The sequence below is a fragment of the Trichoderma evansii genome (genome assembly GCF_050947405.1).
Source record: "Trichoderma evansii strain SZMC 28006 chromosome Unknown GGI43scaffold_1, whole genome shotgun sequence".
Classification (NCBI taxonomy): Eukaryota; Fungi; Ascomycota; class Sordariomycetes; order Hypocreales; family Hypocreaceae; genus Trichoderma; species Trichoderma evansii.
In genome coordinates, this window is record NW_028145205.1 from 1,757,968 (window position 1) to 1,773,515 (window position 15,548).

The window sequence follows — 15,548 nt, forward strand, 5'->3', positions numbered from 1 at the left end:
CCGGTCGATAGGCAATGAACAAAAAAAAGAAAATTGCATTATCTCGGACACCCGAATAACGAATGATTAATGACCACGCAGAGCCTCGAGCGACTTGTGAAAGATGATGTGCTGGACGGGTGACTGTACTTGGCTAGGAATGAGCCAGGGCGTTTTTCGATTCTCCCTTGGACTAAATTTCCTGCGAATTGAGAAGCAGCAGAATATTACTACTCGCCCAACTGGAAGAATCTGCAAACCAAACAGCGCGCTCTAGGGAATATCGTAGACACGCCAGTGCGTGATGTGCTCATGCACGGTTTCTCACAACGTCACATTCAACGATACAGCGGCATCATTCACCGAAGTTGGCAATGCCGAAACTTGTGTAGCAGCTTGTCCATACCGATCTCGTCTCATCTTGATCCACCGGCGAAGGTCACAAGGGTTCTCACCGCGGCAGTTGTTTTGCAGCGAGAATCACCGCCCGCATTGGAGGTATCTTTCTTGGTAGCCTTTTAACAGGGTGCGCGCTAGGAAAACCTGTAGCGCAGCAGTGCCCGTAACCGAAGTCCCACTGGCACATCACCCGATCGCAGCTGGACTCGCATTGAAACTCAAGATGTGCTAAGCGAGCTACGAGAGACAATCTCGGACAATTTGGAAAAACTAGAATAAGCATGCATTTTAGAATTCCTCGTGGGTTGACTCGCAAATCTGTCAGCTAAGGGCGAGAGCTCGTCAGAACAGCGTGAAGTGGGGTATCTGATATAGCATCCATGGTCATTCTGTATGATGCTTTTGCACTCGGCTCATGGGATCAATGACGAGCCGATGGCGACAGGGTGTGTGGGTATCGCGGGATAGATGGCACAGCACTTCGTAACGGAAGCGTATGTGCTACCTTGCATTATCACAGGAGGGCCGCAGCCACGCTGCTGATGGGTAATATGTGGCCGTTATTACCTACTGGATAGGTGTGTCTAGCATAGAGTGTAGCCCAAAATAAAGCTTGTGTGTCCCTTATTTCCTCTCTACCTCTATAGTTTATCATAGTGAACTTTCTCAAATGAAAAAGAAGAAAAATTATTGCCACTTTCACGATCCGTGTGAACGACTACATTCGGCTGAAGAGTGTGACTGACATACATGTGGTTCACGCTACGAATAACTTAATACTAGCAGTTAGTCAGTCAATCAGGGCAAGACGAAACGCAGCTCCCCAGTTAGACACCCGATTGCCGTCCGTAGTGCAAAGCCAGGCCAAATTCAAATCATATCCATCTCTCAGTCAACATCCCAGCAAACTATCAGCATGCACTAGCCCTTTCATTCCTCTGCCCTTGTCAACTGAATCTGACTCTCCTCCCAGGTACAAGTAGTACTAGGCGCGGTTACAGGCTACAGGGCACCACCGCGGCAGAGGCCAGCTCCCTACCTAAGGCTAGTAAACTTCAAATAACCACAAGGAACACGGCTATCGGATTTCAATGTTTCTTTTGGCCGTTCAACCTCCCAGGCTGTTCTGTCTTTCTTCAGCGGGCCCAATTTAAACACCGTATCCCGTCCATTCGCGCATGTATCTCTCTATTACCACTATTCCGTATTCACGGGGCTACCGCTGCAGCAATGGCCCTCCTACAACGCCGCCCCTACCTCGCCGGCCTATACTAGTACCACCTGGGCAATTCTCCCATCAAGAGATGCATTCGATACCATGCCTCTTCTTACGACATCCGGAGAAGCAGGTGCTCTTTTCGCCTAGTGCCATGTAAGGCAAGTTACAGAGTAAGTAGGTAGGCTGTATCGTATCCATACAGTGTCTGCTCCATAATAAAAATGATAATACCATTCATGTTCATCAATAGGGCCTGCATGTACCAACCGTGCTGCTACGCGCAACTACGCCAAAACTTGGTCAGCGTGCGGCCATGGCTTTGGCGACCAATTGCAGATTTATGTTTCATCACCACGCCTCGGCACGTGAGACCAACGAAAGCATATCCGCGCGCAGTGCATTTCGTTTCCGCTGGAGCCAAGGGAACCTTGTACTAATGACTTAGTGCACAGTAGCATCTTTGGTACCTACAGATATTAGAGCCCAGTTGTCGTTCCGTGTCCAGTCATCTTTTTGTTCTGCTGACAACTCGCTCATGACTGTTGATGAGCCGGGCCGCGAGGCTCTGTAAACGTAGAGCTCAGGGAGGCGCTGCCGCAGCTGCAAGGAGCGAAGGAATGTGCAGGTGGTAATACCTCAGTAGTACTTGGTACCTCCAATACCGAGTTCTGCAAATCTGTACTTTCGTGACTACCACAACCGTGACTCCTCAGAGTGTACTCACATGCAGGCATAGAGGTACTGTACTCCGCAATATACCTACCTGCGTTTCCTTTTCTCTCTGCGGCATGCAGAAAGTCTCTCACCGACGATGACGAACTCTTCCACTCTTATTCACCTTTCCTAGACACCAGCTGCTGTAGTTGCCCAAGGCAGCCTTAAGCCATCCGGATATTTCTCTATATTCGTCGTATTATTAGCTTGCCGGCCGGTTGACTGATTAATATACGAGGTCTGACGTCCTCGCAGTCACGGGCAGGTACCTGGAGGTGGTACCTTGTTGTCCCAAGGCTACCTCCAGGTCCGGTATAAAGAGTACCGCAGCTAGACTCATCCCAGAACATCTATGCTAAGACAAAAGACAATTGGAACATTGGAGAAGAGCAAAAAAAGTACCTGCGCTCCTAAGCATTTCACCTCCCTGCTTGTAGCGAGCAGCTATACTCGGCTCTTCCTCTTTGACCGAGTTCTCCAACGATTTTCAGTCCTACAGGCGGAGAGCTACAGGCCTACCCACTTCCTCTGAACAAACTCTGACGGGTTCACTCCAGAGCGGGCAGAGATCCAAAATCCCCCTCATTCTCGCCCTGAAATTCTGCCATCTGCCGCCACCACCAGAGCAATCGCACAGGTGATTAACAGGCGTGGCGCCTCCAGCGCTGAGACTCGCTGATTGGCCCCGCTCAGACCCCTAACAGGCCTGCACTAGCTCGCCAGAAGCCCGCCTTTTCTGGGCTGTCTCCAGCTGAACTCTCCCTCTTTCAATCCTCTGCCTCTTGCTCTGGTCGTTGCACGAAAAAAAAAAAAAAAGCCCCAAAGGTACCTTTCCCACCGTGCGCAGTACCGCTGCCCTTATTGCACTTCACCACTAATACATCATATTAGCCTTCATACCAAACCCAGTTTCTCGCTCTCTTCTGCAGCACACGCCACAGACCAGCGCTTCCCACGTTTGTTTCAAAAACAGCTTTTTTCTACTTTTCTTTTCTTTTGCCCCATCAGGCACTTTTATACCTCGTTTGTCTTTTACATGTGTTCATCAGTTTCTGGCGTCTGTCATCACAATCGGCATCATGTCTGAGCCTGACCAGTGTATCATATGTTTGGATCCGCTGCCGCACCCCTCGTCCTCGACACAGAGCAACGCGGCTGCCGTCGACACCGCTTCTGCGTCCACTTCGGAGGCCACTGAGAGTGATTCGAACTATCTCAACATAGTGGCTGCCCTCGATGGCTGTGACCATATAATTCACGATGCATGCATCCGCTCCTGGGCTCAAAAGACCAATACTTGCCCCATCTGCCGCAAGCCTTTCCACTCGGTTCGAGTCTACAACGGTCTGGATGGTAAGTCCAGCTACTGCTACAGCTACTGCCCCTCTGTGTACAAGTACCTCCACAACCACACTGTACCAAATGCTAACTCACATGGGGCGATTTCTACAGGCATCGCCATTTCAACCTACGACGTCGAGGATAAAAAGCAAGTTGCCGAATTCGATGTGCAGCAGTGGCTTGGGGAGAATCCCGAAGAAGAGGAGGAAGAATCCAATCCATGCCCCATCTGCGACTCTGCAGAGCGAGAAGACATCCTCCTGCTTTGCGATAGCTGTGATGCAGCCTACCACACGCACTGCATCGGCCTCGATTACATCCCCGAGGGTGCTTGGTATTGCATGGAATGTGCCCATCTGTTCCAGACGGCAGAAGAACAGCCAGAGTCAGGAGCTGCATCAGAGAACGGCGAGAGGCCTCAAATCACTATCCCTCCAGCTCCTCGATCTAACCGAGGGTTCCACGTCCGCACCCGCGCTCGTCTTAGGAGGGCACGCCGCCAAGCACGCAACCTTGAATGGCAGGGCGCCTGGGGACAGTTCTCTGGCCGCTTCTTTGAGATAAGCGAGCTGGACCTCGATAACCATGACGATGAGGATGAAGATCTTGGCCGTTATCGCAGGTTCCAACAGCTAGATCGGCGGGAGCTGCAGCGGTGGCAGCAACGAATGGACATTGCACAGCGTCTAGGTGCACGAGAGTCCTTTGCGAGCAGCATACCGCCTCGGATTAGCGAACGCCTTCAGCCCCCGCCACCGCCTGTTGAAACGAGGGAAGAGAGACAGGCCTGGGGTGCATTGGATCGTGCTCGAGAAGCCGAGGGTACCAACAGTCCAAACACTCGCAAACGCAAGGCTCGATCTGTGACGGATTCGCCTATAGAACCGCCCACCCAAGAACCTGAAAGAAAACTCAAGCGCCCACGAACCAGGCGTCTTCCCACGCACGGTGAAAGCTCAACTGCACTTCCGCCAGCGGCCAGCTCATCCACAGGAAGACTAGCCAACGGCTCTTCTCTGAGAACCAGTGACGCTGGCCAGACCGACGCTGAGCCAACTCTTGTTGTATCCTCTCTGCTCAAGGAGCTAGAGCCAAATGCTCACTCCGAGGATGATGCATCCGGCGTAACCTCTGGCTGGCGCCCTTTCCATGAGGCATCTTCACCAGCCCTCTCCCCATCGCCATCTGCTTACAGCAGCCCTCACGCTCTTTCGCTAACCCCACCTCCATTACCCAACCTCAACGGGCGGCCATCGTCTCCAACTCTATCCCTCAGCACACACATCGAACCGGTATACCCGCCTGCAAACTACTCACCAACAAATTCCCCCACGAGTTACTCACCCACTCGCTTCAGCAGCAGCGATCACAGCGACTCTGAGTCGCGCCCACCAAAACCTGAACCTCGAACTGAAGGCCGGAGTGAGAATCGACTCGAGAGTCGACCTCTAGAGCTTCGCCAACCCCGGCCACGACGTGTGCATCAAACGTCACCCGAATCCAGTCCGACGCGGGGAGACGAGAATTCAATGAGACATACCATGACGACAGAAGAAAAGAAAAATGTTAATGAAATTGTCCGAAACGCCCTGAGGCCGCACTGGCGGGCTCAGAAGTTGACTGAAGAACAATATGCAACAATCAACCGTGATATCTCACGAAAGCTTTACGACGAAGTGAAGGACGCGTCCTCACTTGATGACGAATCTCGACGACAAATCTGGGAGAAGAGGGTCACCCAAGAGGTGGCTCGGGCGATCTCCGAACTTCAAGCCTGATCACGGGTGCACAAGCAAAATAAGCATTTGGTCTGGCGTTTTTAAGGCTTTTGTCGGCGGTCCATATCATGGTTTGATACCCCCAGCCTCGTTGACGGCGAAGTGCATTTTATTTAGGGACACCGAGGTGTAATAGGAGTCGGGCATTTGTTTTTAGTTCTTGTCATACTGATAGCGCTTGTCGATCCTGCTACGGCGCATTGCGAATCGTGCTTGAATATGTATCGTACTTTTCATACATGATGCTTTTTCTTTTATTCTTCATTGGGCGAGAATTCTAGGGTTTAGAACCAGCTGAACGAGATAGCTTGAATTCAAATCGATTTCAACCACAGTATATATGGTGGGAGTTTGTACACCTGACTGAAGAAAATTTTAGCCAATAGGTCCTAACGACTCGAGGAGTTTTACCGGTCATATATTCGACAAGAGGACGAAATGCCGGTAGCTCTTCTCGGGAACGTAATGCTTTATCTGTGCACCAAGTCTTGGTAATAAGACTAGAGCAGCATAGAAAAATATCGAGGTATCCACTGCGATGAGTGCCTGTCTATGCTTGCTTCCGATATCACGAAGTTAATGCGACAGGAAACAGAAGAAAAAAATGACAGGAAGAAGCTTCATTCATGGTCAGTACGACAGCGGGGTGGAACATCAAGAGGAAAACAAGGAAGTAGGCATAAGGAGAAATTTGCGCCAAAGGCTCTCATTTAGATTTGGATTTGTGGTAATAAAATGTCAGCAGTATCTATCTAACAGAACCCAGTGGGAAAATAATTAAAAGGTGCCGCTAGCGAAAAAGACTGCGTTGGAACTCTCTCGGCACATGATAAATGATCAAGACGCTTTGGGGGTGTAAAGCAAGACTTGACGATAAGGTAATAGTGCCTTGAGAAGAAGGAAAAGGGAAAAGAAAAGTGAAACAAGTTTTTTTGCTGTGGGAATTATCTAGCTGGGGCGCGGCAGCGTCAAGATATTGTAGCCTGAGGCAGCAAAGTCCACTTTGCAGTGCAATTAGGACTTTTACTGACTTATGTAATCATTTCCAGCTTTCGGTGGTGGGGTGAGGTACGTACTAGCATTGGATGGAGCAAAAAAGTTCGAGGCGCAAGGACATCACGGACAGTCAAAAGGTGGTGCTTGGCTTTACAAAGAAGCCACTTGCCATTCCGCCATGATGGCAGCGTCAAGTAGAGGCAGCAGAGCCGTTCGAGGCATCTTCTCATGTAAGAAACTCTTTCTGCAGCCGCCAATTGAGGCAGGAAAAGACTGACGATCAACTCTGTATATACAGCATCCCCCACAATCTGCTCCAGATGCGCGACAACACGATTCTACTCTGCGACTGCAGCGGCAGAGACGAAGGCCCCTGTCACTGATGCTCCTCCTCCGGCAGCTTCAACTAAGACACCTTATCCTTACGATGTCCGCACCGGCCTCGTCCTGACACGGCCACCCCTCCTGACGAGAACCCTCCACCCTTTCGAGAACGCCTACTTCTTCTACCAGAAACGTCTGGAGGAACGTCTCAACACGCCCTTCATTACAAGCATATACTTCAAGCCCGACACAGCGGCGCAACTAGACTGGAGCCTGAAAGTCCAGGAGCGAGGCGGCACAGTGGCCAAGGAATTGGGAACGTACCACGGAAAGAGCTCCAACGCTTGGGATGATGAGCTAAAGGTTGGCGACCAGCTGAGTTCGCAGGAGAGCGTGCTCAATAGTCTGCTCAAGGACGCTGCTGCGCGTGTCAGTGACGATGCGGAAGTCATTGCGCCAGAGGATGTCGTTCCCGTGGAGCGACCAGTGGAGAGGCTATCCGAGGCGGATAAGAAGAACGACGTGAAGCGGCTGGATCGCCAGATGGAGAGGACGCTTTATCTTGTTGTCAAGGGCCCGGATGGATGGGGCTTCCCTGCTGATGTTGTCAAGGATGAGAATCTCCACGAGGTACGTCGAATTAGAAAGAGATGTCGAGGACTGGGCTTATGCTTTACTACGCTGGACTAACACGGAGTGTGAAATAGGGCGCCAAGAGAGTAATGGATCAGGCCGCCGGTGTCAACATGAACACCTGGCTTGTCGGCCGCGTTCCCGTCGCCCACCTCGTCCAGGAGCCCGTCATGGGCAAGAACGGCGAGGTCCAGAAGAAGGGTCAGAAGACCTTCTTCATCAAGGGAAGAATCATGGCTGGCCAGGCTGACCTGAAGGGCAACCCCTTTGGATACACAGACTTCAAGTGGTTGACGCGAGAGGAGCTGGAGAAGGAGTTGTCACCAGAGTACTTCCGTGGTGTCAGGAATATGATGGCCGACAGGTAAAAAGGAAAGAAGGAAAAGAAAAAGAATATAGAGAGGGTGGGCAATTTTTATATATGATGATGAAGAAGATATGCCAAGAATTAGATTTGGCTATCTACGTGTAACATTACCAATTGTATAATTTACACTTTTTATTATACAAAAGCTTCGCAGCGTATGTGCATAGCTCACTCTTTGCTCTATTTGTTGTCTTATACTATATGTAGGGCATATAAATCACCCGTAGTAAACTTACGAAATTATACAACCAATAGTTTGACGTTGCCGCAAGACGCTGTGTTAGTTAGCCTCTGAAGCATCGTTTACAAACCGCCAACGCTTATATATAATTGAAGTCAAATTGCCAACACATGAACAATAAAAACATTTCGTATCAAAGCTGGCTAGAGCAGCCAAGACCATCCGGGTATAATCTCCAAACGTCAGCCTGCTCTACCTCGACTATATATAAGTTTGTTATGTGAAAGGGCTACACCAAAACAGTGGTTTCATAACATCAAAGAACCCTCCACACATTAGCCAGCGTCATCTCTTTCGTACAAATTATAGCAATATCCACCAGCCCTTCAAAATGCACATGGGTTGTCCACTATACCCAACGCCGTACTCCGCCCTTTCCGATTTTCTTTTCCAGATAGTCAAATACCGCTAGTATTTGATGTTCAGTCAGTCAAGCGTCATACTATGATATACCAACACTCGCTCGCTATGTATTCTTTTAGTTTGGCTTAGCCTGCCCCTCAACAAAGTTGAGAGCATCTTCCGTGCTAACACAGTTGATTGAACTCGTCTTGCTGCGGAACGTAACACCATAGCACTTGTCTGCAATATGAACAATCTCGGGTCGGAAAGTAGTGCAAATAAACTGCGTGCCAGCCTCGTTGGAGATGGACTCGAGAAGCGAAGCAACAGCAGTACGGTATTGCGCATCCAAATTGGCATCAACTTCGTCGAAAATAACCATAGGGCTGCTTTCGGTTTGCTGCAGCGCAAAGATAAGGCAGAGAGCACACAGACCTGGGAAATCTTAGAGTTAGCGGCAACATAATAGATGTTTGGGATATGCAGTGAGTCCGCCAAAGGTATGACACTTACTCTTTTGGCCACCACTGAGCTGCTGAATCTTTTGCTGTTCATCAAGATGCTTAGAGTTGAAAGACACGCTAATACCAACACCAATGTAATTCTCAACGCTGCCTCTGGCTTCTTCGTCTGACTCTTCGGCATCTTGGCGGCGATCTGTCTTGCGCTGGATGACCAGACGACCATGGCCCGCTGGGACAAGCTTGCTGAAAATAGTGGCAAACTCCTTGGACACCTGTTTGAAAGTACGCTCAATGGCTTCGTCCTTTCGTCGATCAAGGTGCTCCACGAGCTCTTCAATGGATCCTTGAGAATCGTCCAATTCCTTTCGGCGCTTCATCAGCTGCTCTTGCTGTGTTGTAAAGTTGTTGTACTGCTCAAAGGCCTTCTTGTTGACGTGCTTATACTTTTTCAGTGCTTCGTTGACCTTCTTCAATTTTGATGTGATCTAGCAAAACAGTTGGTTAGCCTCTCATCAGAAGATATAATGAAGTGCTACGACTTACAGTGTTGGCTTGCATGTTTTCATATTTATCAAAAGCTTCTTCGGGCAAAACACCCAGCTCTCGGATATTCTTTGCACACTCTGCTGCCTGTGAAATCAAGAGAGCCTTTCGCTGCAGTGTCTTCTCCATTCTCTTCTGCTGCTTCTCGATTCTCGTGGAAATCTCCAGTTGGATCTGCTCACGATTGATCTTTTCTGATTCAAACTGCTCCAGGCGAGTATTGAGCTCGTCGAGCTTGGCCTCGGTCTCGTTCAAATCGGCTTCAACGGCCTTCAAAGCTTTCTGGGCCTTCTTCAATTCTCGCTCAGTTTCCTTCAGGGTGCCAGATGCGCCACCGGAGGCAGAGTTTTCGAAAGCTTGGCTGTTGAGCTGATCCAGCTTCATCTGGAGATTCTGCCGCAAGTCAATCTCCAGCAGCTGCTTCTGCCTTTCGAGAACTCGTCGGGCGTTGCTAATATCATTCCATTGCTTCTGGAGTTGTTGGACTGTAAGGCTTGATCCTTCAAGCTCTCGTTCCTCGGCCGCCGTAAGAGTCTTCTTGAAGTCTGTTCCTAATTCAGCCTCGTGGGCTGCAACCTCTTGCAGGAATCCACTCATGTTCTTCTCAACGGCATCTCGCCTCCTGATAGCCCCATCCAGACGGTTTCTCTCGTTTTCGATGTGAGAAGACCTATTTCGAAGCTCATGCTTCAACGGCTCGAAACCATCTTCTGCCTGTCTGAGCCTCTGCTCGAATTTCTGAACTTCGGACATTGCGCCAGTAATCTCCTGGTCTTTGAGTTCAATCTGCCTGCGAATATCGCGGGATTGTTCGACAAGTCGATCATACTCTTCTCTCCATTTGTTAGCGGCTCGTACAGCATCGAGGCGCGATTTTCGAGGGTCGATATAACCACCAGTCATGGCACCTCTCTTGTTAGAAGTGTCACCCTCCGCGGTAATACCATCCACACCGTGACTCCTAGCATACTGAGCGGCCACAGCAAGGTTAGGGCACACAACAACCTTGCCAAATACCTGCTGGAATGCCTTTTCAAACCTGGAGTCGTAGTTGATCTTGCTCAAAAGAGGGACAGCGTCATTGGAATTTGGAAAGTTCACTTTGCGAGGACGAAGCTGAGCCAGCGGCATAAATGTTACTCGACCACCGTGCTGTTTGTACATGGTGTCTGCAAGATAAGTAGCAGTATCGGCATTGTCCACGACATAGTGGAACAAGCTGGCGCCAGCAATTTGCTCGACGGGTAACCGGTATGCATCGCTGACATCCAGAAGGTCCGCCAGTGTTCCATAGGCACCGGGAATATCCTGCTCCTGCTTCAATCGACGTATGGTGGCCAAACCACGAGCGGTGGCCCCATCTACCGCATGGGCTAATTCTCTCTCAGCATGCTCTTTCTCTTGCCTAGCGTTGGAAATAACAGTGTTCAGTTTGTCATCCTCTCGCCGAATTAGCTTTCGTTCATCGTTCAACCTATCCAGTGTCGCTCGTGCCTGGGCAGCTTGGTCTACCACTTGGCCTCGATCTCCACTCCAGTTGGCTAAACGTGAGCGCAACTCGGCAACCTCTCTCTCTCCCTGCTCAATTGCCTTCTGCACTCTAGCAACCTCCTCATCGGCATCTAGCTTATTTGCTTTTTGGGTGCTGATAGTCAGGCTGAGTTCTTCGACTTCCTGCTTAAGCCAGGCATCACGCTCAGAGCGATTCTTAAACCTGGAGCCGCGGCTCTGCTTTGCAAAGAGACGTGATCTTGACGCCTCAACGGTGTCTAGCTGCCGTCTGACCTCATCTTCTTCGTTTTTTGTCTGTGTGTATGTTGGAAGCAGTCGCACCAGCTCCTTTTCCTTGGTGGCAATCTCATTCTGTACAGATGCGAGTTCAGAATCGTGGCGTTGCCGAGCTTGTTCCTGGGCAGACTGTCCTTCTCTCAGATTCTTTACTTTTAGCTCAACCTTGGCCAGCAACTTTGCGTTATCGCGTCTATCTTCCTCCTGCTGGCGTCGATCAATTTGCAGAAGCTCCAATTCCCTTTGTAGCTTGTGAATTTCGACATCAATCTTAGAGATGGCCTTTTCCCCTTCCAGGAACTGGGTGCGACTTGAGTCTGCGTTATCAAGGCCGTCCTGCCTAGCACTGTCGATTTCCTCCAGGGCGGCCTGGACAGTGGTTTGCTCTCTGTGGTGGTATGCATATTCCAGACATTTCCTCTCTCGGTCTTTCTCTTGGAACCCACGCAGCTCTTCTTTTTCCTCTTCCAGTTCTGCCAGCCTCTCCTTGATATATTCAAGAAGCTCGTCAATCTTCTCTCGCTTGTTGTTCGTCTCATTCATGATCTTGAGTGATTCGGCGCGACGGGCTTCGTAAACTTGGGTACCCGCAACTTCTTTAAGCAGATTCAATCGCTCAGATTCTTTCATATTTGTCAAGGCAGTGACACGGCCCTGGGGCACAATATAGTACGGGTTAGATCGTGAAAAGCCTGCCGCCTCCAGCAGGTTGGTGACATCTGTTTTGGTGACGACCTTGCGGTCCACTGAGTATTCGTCCTTCTTGAGACCGATGGTACGTCGTAACACAACTTCCTTGCCTCCGGTCGGAAATCGATCGTCGCTGTTGTCGAAGATAATTTCAACATAGGCCGACATGACGGCCGAGCCTGAGCCTTCGTGAAGAAGACCCTGGCGTTCTTCACGGCTCATTTGCGTGTATGCATCGCTAAGGACGAAGCGAATCGCCGCGAAGAAGTTACTCTTTCCCGATCCATTACGACCAACGATGACGTTCGTCTTGGGGGAAAAGGGTTCAATGACCGTTTGGTCCTTGTAGCTACGGCGATATGTCAGCACATGCACCACAATGTGTCTCTTGGCGGGGTTGCGATTGCACACCTTTTGAAGCCCTGGATGATGATTTGCTTGATATACATGGTAGGCTGCGCGGGCGCCGGTGCGCAACATCCAAGGGACGAGGAGGCTGCAGATTTGAGATTCTGCTGAGAGTTTGCGCAAAATCAATGAAGTGCAAATGCTCTACCAGCATGCGATGCGACGCGTCTCGTTTGGGCCCGCGATTAAACAGAGGCTCGAAGTCGCGTTGCACTACCAGCCCATCTAAGATTAGCGCCTAAGAATTAAGGTATCGATGAGAGCTCTTAGGTTGCAACTGTAGCGCTACCACTAGTGTTGTTTTCGCACTACCCTGCAATAAATGTTCAAGAACGAGAGAAATATCAGCCATTCAATCGTGATGAATTGCGGCCCCAAAAAAAAAAAATATAATGCTGTTTGATGATTTTCAGAGGCTTTAGACTTTATTGAGTAGTTTTCACGCGGGTGGATAATGGGATATGCTGTTGTACAGTCCTGTAAATCGCATATGGCTGCTTAGTCGTAGGTAAGCTCGACTACTCCAGTAAAAGTACAATGCGAAGTATCCCGAGCCGTGCTTCCGCAAGTTTTTTCTTCGGTAAGTGCCAAAAAGAATAGATTCTCGCGCTACTTGCTTCTTCTTCGCCTTAGTTTTTTTTTCTCTCCTCATACAATATTGTAATCCCATACGAACAAACAGGTAGCAAAAAAACAGGAAATCTTCCAACCATAAGCACATAGTTCTATCGTTACGCACACCGTAATCTACTGCTTCTACCGCCCATACTGCATATATTCAATGAGAAAGAACTCCCTATAAACTTTAGTCTTTTTATTCCTCCTTGTCTGTGGAGTACAAGCAGAGAAAGCCACTGGCTACTAACTCTACCTACCCAGTGGGCACGTGCGGAACAAGCGGGAAGAATAGCTTGCCAGTCTTAAAAAAGAAGAGAAAAGAAAAGGAAATGATAATAGGAATAGCGGTGCTATAAGCTTCAAGACATTCCCTGAGCTTGAAAGTCCAGCCTTGCCTCGTGTTTTGACATTTGCTATGCCGTCATCTGAGTTCACAACCACGCTACCAAGTACCAGCAAGTACCACGAGAAAAGTGTGGACAGACCATTGTGCATACTGATCGTCATAGGCAGGTGGATAATGCAGAAGCCAGGCTTAACAAGTTGGGGATCGAGGGCGTGTGTCCGACCAACCATTGCTGAGCAGCAGGGACAATAGCGTCTCACGGCAATTTTAGATTACGGCCAAACGGGTCGATCTAGACAAGTCAGATCTGGTCTGCACCAACCAACCATGCCGCTCATGTCTCAAGAAGCCAAGCGGAGAAAATTTTTGCAACATGGCATGTAAGGGGCTGCGCTTTTTGACAATCGTATACGAAGTTGGAAAAAGCTCCATGCAGAAAAGAAGCTACTGAGAAAGCAACGCAGCGCTTCTTTTTCTTAGGGCGATCAGGGGACAACGCCCGCTCGTTCTAGGCCTGTGTATTCCCGGGCTTGATGAGATGAAGAGGCCATTTTCACCGGGTCAGTGACATGCTCTGAAATTGCCATTATCGAGAGCTGCGGGCTGGGGCAAGAACTGCATGGAGCCACCAGCCTTACGAAAACGGATGGCTCTTCACCCAAGCGTATTTACGTATTGCGTATGTGGGTGGCCAACCTGGAGAAGGCGACGCAAATCGACGAACGCGTCCCGGCCGCAACGCCAAAGTTGGATGGATAAGGACACGGAGGATTGGCACCCGATATTTGCCGGAGAGGAAAACATATTCTGGCATGCCATCCCCCCTCCCCAAATAGGGCTCTCTCCAGATGCTTTGGTGCCTATTTCTTCTCTGCTGTCGCTGCCATTGCCTATACTTCGGGGTCAATGCACCACTCGGAGTCGGCAGTGAGCCTATCTCGATAGACCAGCACATCAACAAGCATCTAAATATGACAGCGGAGATTATTGATGTGTCAGCTGCATCCGTGTCGGTGCGCTACAAGTACTTGAATGCTCTGCATCGATACTCCCATGCGCTCGCCTAAATGCACGCTGCAGAACGAGATGCTTTCACGAAGCAGCATGGCCTGCCACTTGTATATGCCAGTAAATGCAATTAATTGCCGGACGAGCCTTGCTCTCTGTACTCGCCCAAGCAATTGCTTCCGATCCTTAGTAGAATGGAGAGAAGCACGAGCTTCATGAACCAAAGCAAAATCCATCCATAGAGTAGGATAGTATCGACCTTGTACTCATCATCCAAGTAAAAACATTGACGTGTGAGAAAATGAGCAGATGCACTACCGCATGGCACAAAGTATGGAGTAGCACTGCCTGGGATTACTCGATAGCTCTGACTGGGGCCAAATAATCCGTATCAGTAGGGCACATGGGAGCCGGCGCACTGGCGCTACTTTGTGTAGGTGCTACGCCATTTGAGTCCTAGAATCAACGATGAGAGACAGGCGCCCCGCTTTTGCACGAAAAATTGGCGCTAGAGAAGCATTAGGGACATTAAGCGAGCCCGTTGGCTGTTGGGATGGCAGCGTGTATAAAAATACAGGCATAGACATATAGAAAGCCCGGCCTGCCCTCCACTCAATTCTCCCCGTCCCAGCCCTGCCCGACCTTCTGCCATAGTCGCATCGGCCAGCGTCGCGAGCCCAGAGCGCAGCAGCACAGAGGCAAAAACAGCGCCACCCATTCCGCCCACTCGCTCGACTCGCCGCGCCACTGCTGCGCTGCGCTGCATCGCTACCTTACTCGTACGTGTCCCAGCTGATAGTCCAGTACAGTACAGATAGCATCACTGTCTACCTACGCTATGCTTTGGTTTTTTTTTTTTCGAGCATTTTGATGCAATCCGAGTACGTGCATACTAATTTACAGCTGCCAGGTATTTATTATCAGAACCTACCCGGCCTAGCTCAATTGCTGCCTTCAGGTTTTCACACACACAAGGTAGCAGCAGCTCTCCACGCTTGCGCGCATCCATCCTTTCCCACGCGATCATTGGGTGGCTCTCTTTATTTTTGATTTTTGGCCCCTCCAGCCTCCTCCAGCACTCCTGCCCAATAGTGCATGCGCCATTGAGAGCTGCGCGAACCAGCCCCCTGCCACAGCTGCCTTGCCAGGTACTTGTTACGGTGACGGGTACCTGCCCACGCCGGCTCTGACCGATATAAACCACCGATCGCATCGCATCGCAGCGCATTCGGTCGCATCTGAATCTGCCTCTTTGCTCAGCCGCAGCTTGTTCACTTGGCTACCCTCCCGCCCTCTCGGTGCATCCCGCTGCATCGTTAGGGCCTGATCCCAGAGCACCGGCATTGTTTA

General features: G+C 50.0%; 3 protein-coding genes across 3 annotated transcripts; 2 read left to right on the forward strand and 1 right to left on the reverse strand.

Annotated features, from left to right (window-relative positions):
• The first annotated feature begins 3,117 nt into the window (after positions 1–3,117).
• On the forward strand, positions 3,118–5,732 carry GGI43DRAFT_17232 (uncharacterized protein). Its single transcript, XM_083199735.1, has 2 exons — positions 3,118–3,664; positions 3,764–5,732. Exons 1-2 carry the CDS (start codon positions 3,391–3,393, stop codon positions 5,428–5,430), a joined length of 1,941 nt encoding a protein of 646 aa, XP_083066194.1. The 5' UTR covers positions 3,118–3,390; the 3' UTR covers positions 5,431–5,732.
• Positions 5,733–6,462: 730 nt separating this feature from the next.
• On the forward strand, positions 6,463–7,895 carry GGI43DRAFT_390614 (mitochondrial 54S ribosomal protein mL46). Its single transcript, XM_083204335.1, has 3 exons — positions 6,463–6,656; positions 6,725–7,380; positions 7,458–7,895. The coding sequence occupies exons 1-3, from the start codon at positions 6,605–6,607 to the stop codon at positions 7,749–7,751; spliced, it is 1,002 nt and encodes a 333-aa protein (XP_083066195.1). The 5' UTR covers positions 6,463–6,604; the 3' UTR covers positions 7,752–7,895.
• Positions 7,864–12,417, reverse strand: GGI43DRAFT_390615 (cohesin subunit SMC3). Its single transcript, XM_083204336.1, has 4 exons — positions 12,230–12,417; positions 9,341–12,167; positions 8,847–9,282; positions 7,864–8,768 (listed from the first exon to the last, which is right to left on the reverse strand). The coding sequence occupies exons 1-4, from the start codon at positions 12,265–12,267 to the stop codon at positions 8,470–8,472; spliced, it is 3,600 nt and encodes a 1,199-aa protein (XP_083066196.1). The 5' UTR covers positions 12,268–12,417; the 3' UTR covers positions 7,864–8,469.
• Positions 12,418–15,548: the final 3,131 nt, after the last annotated feature.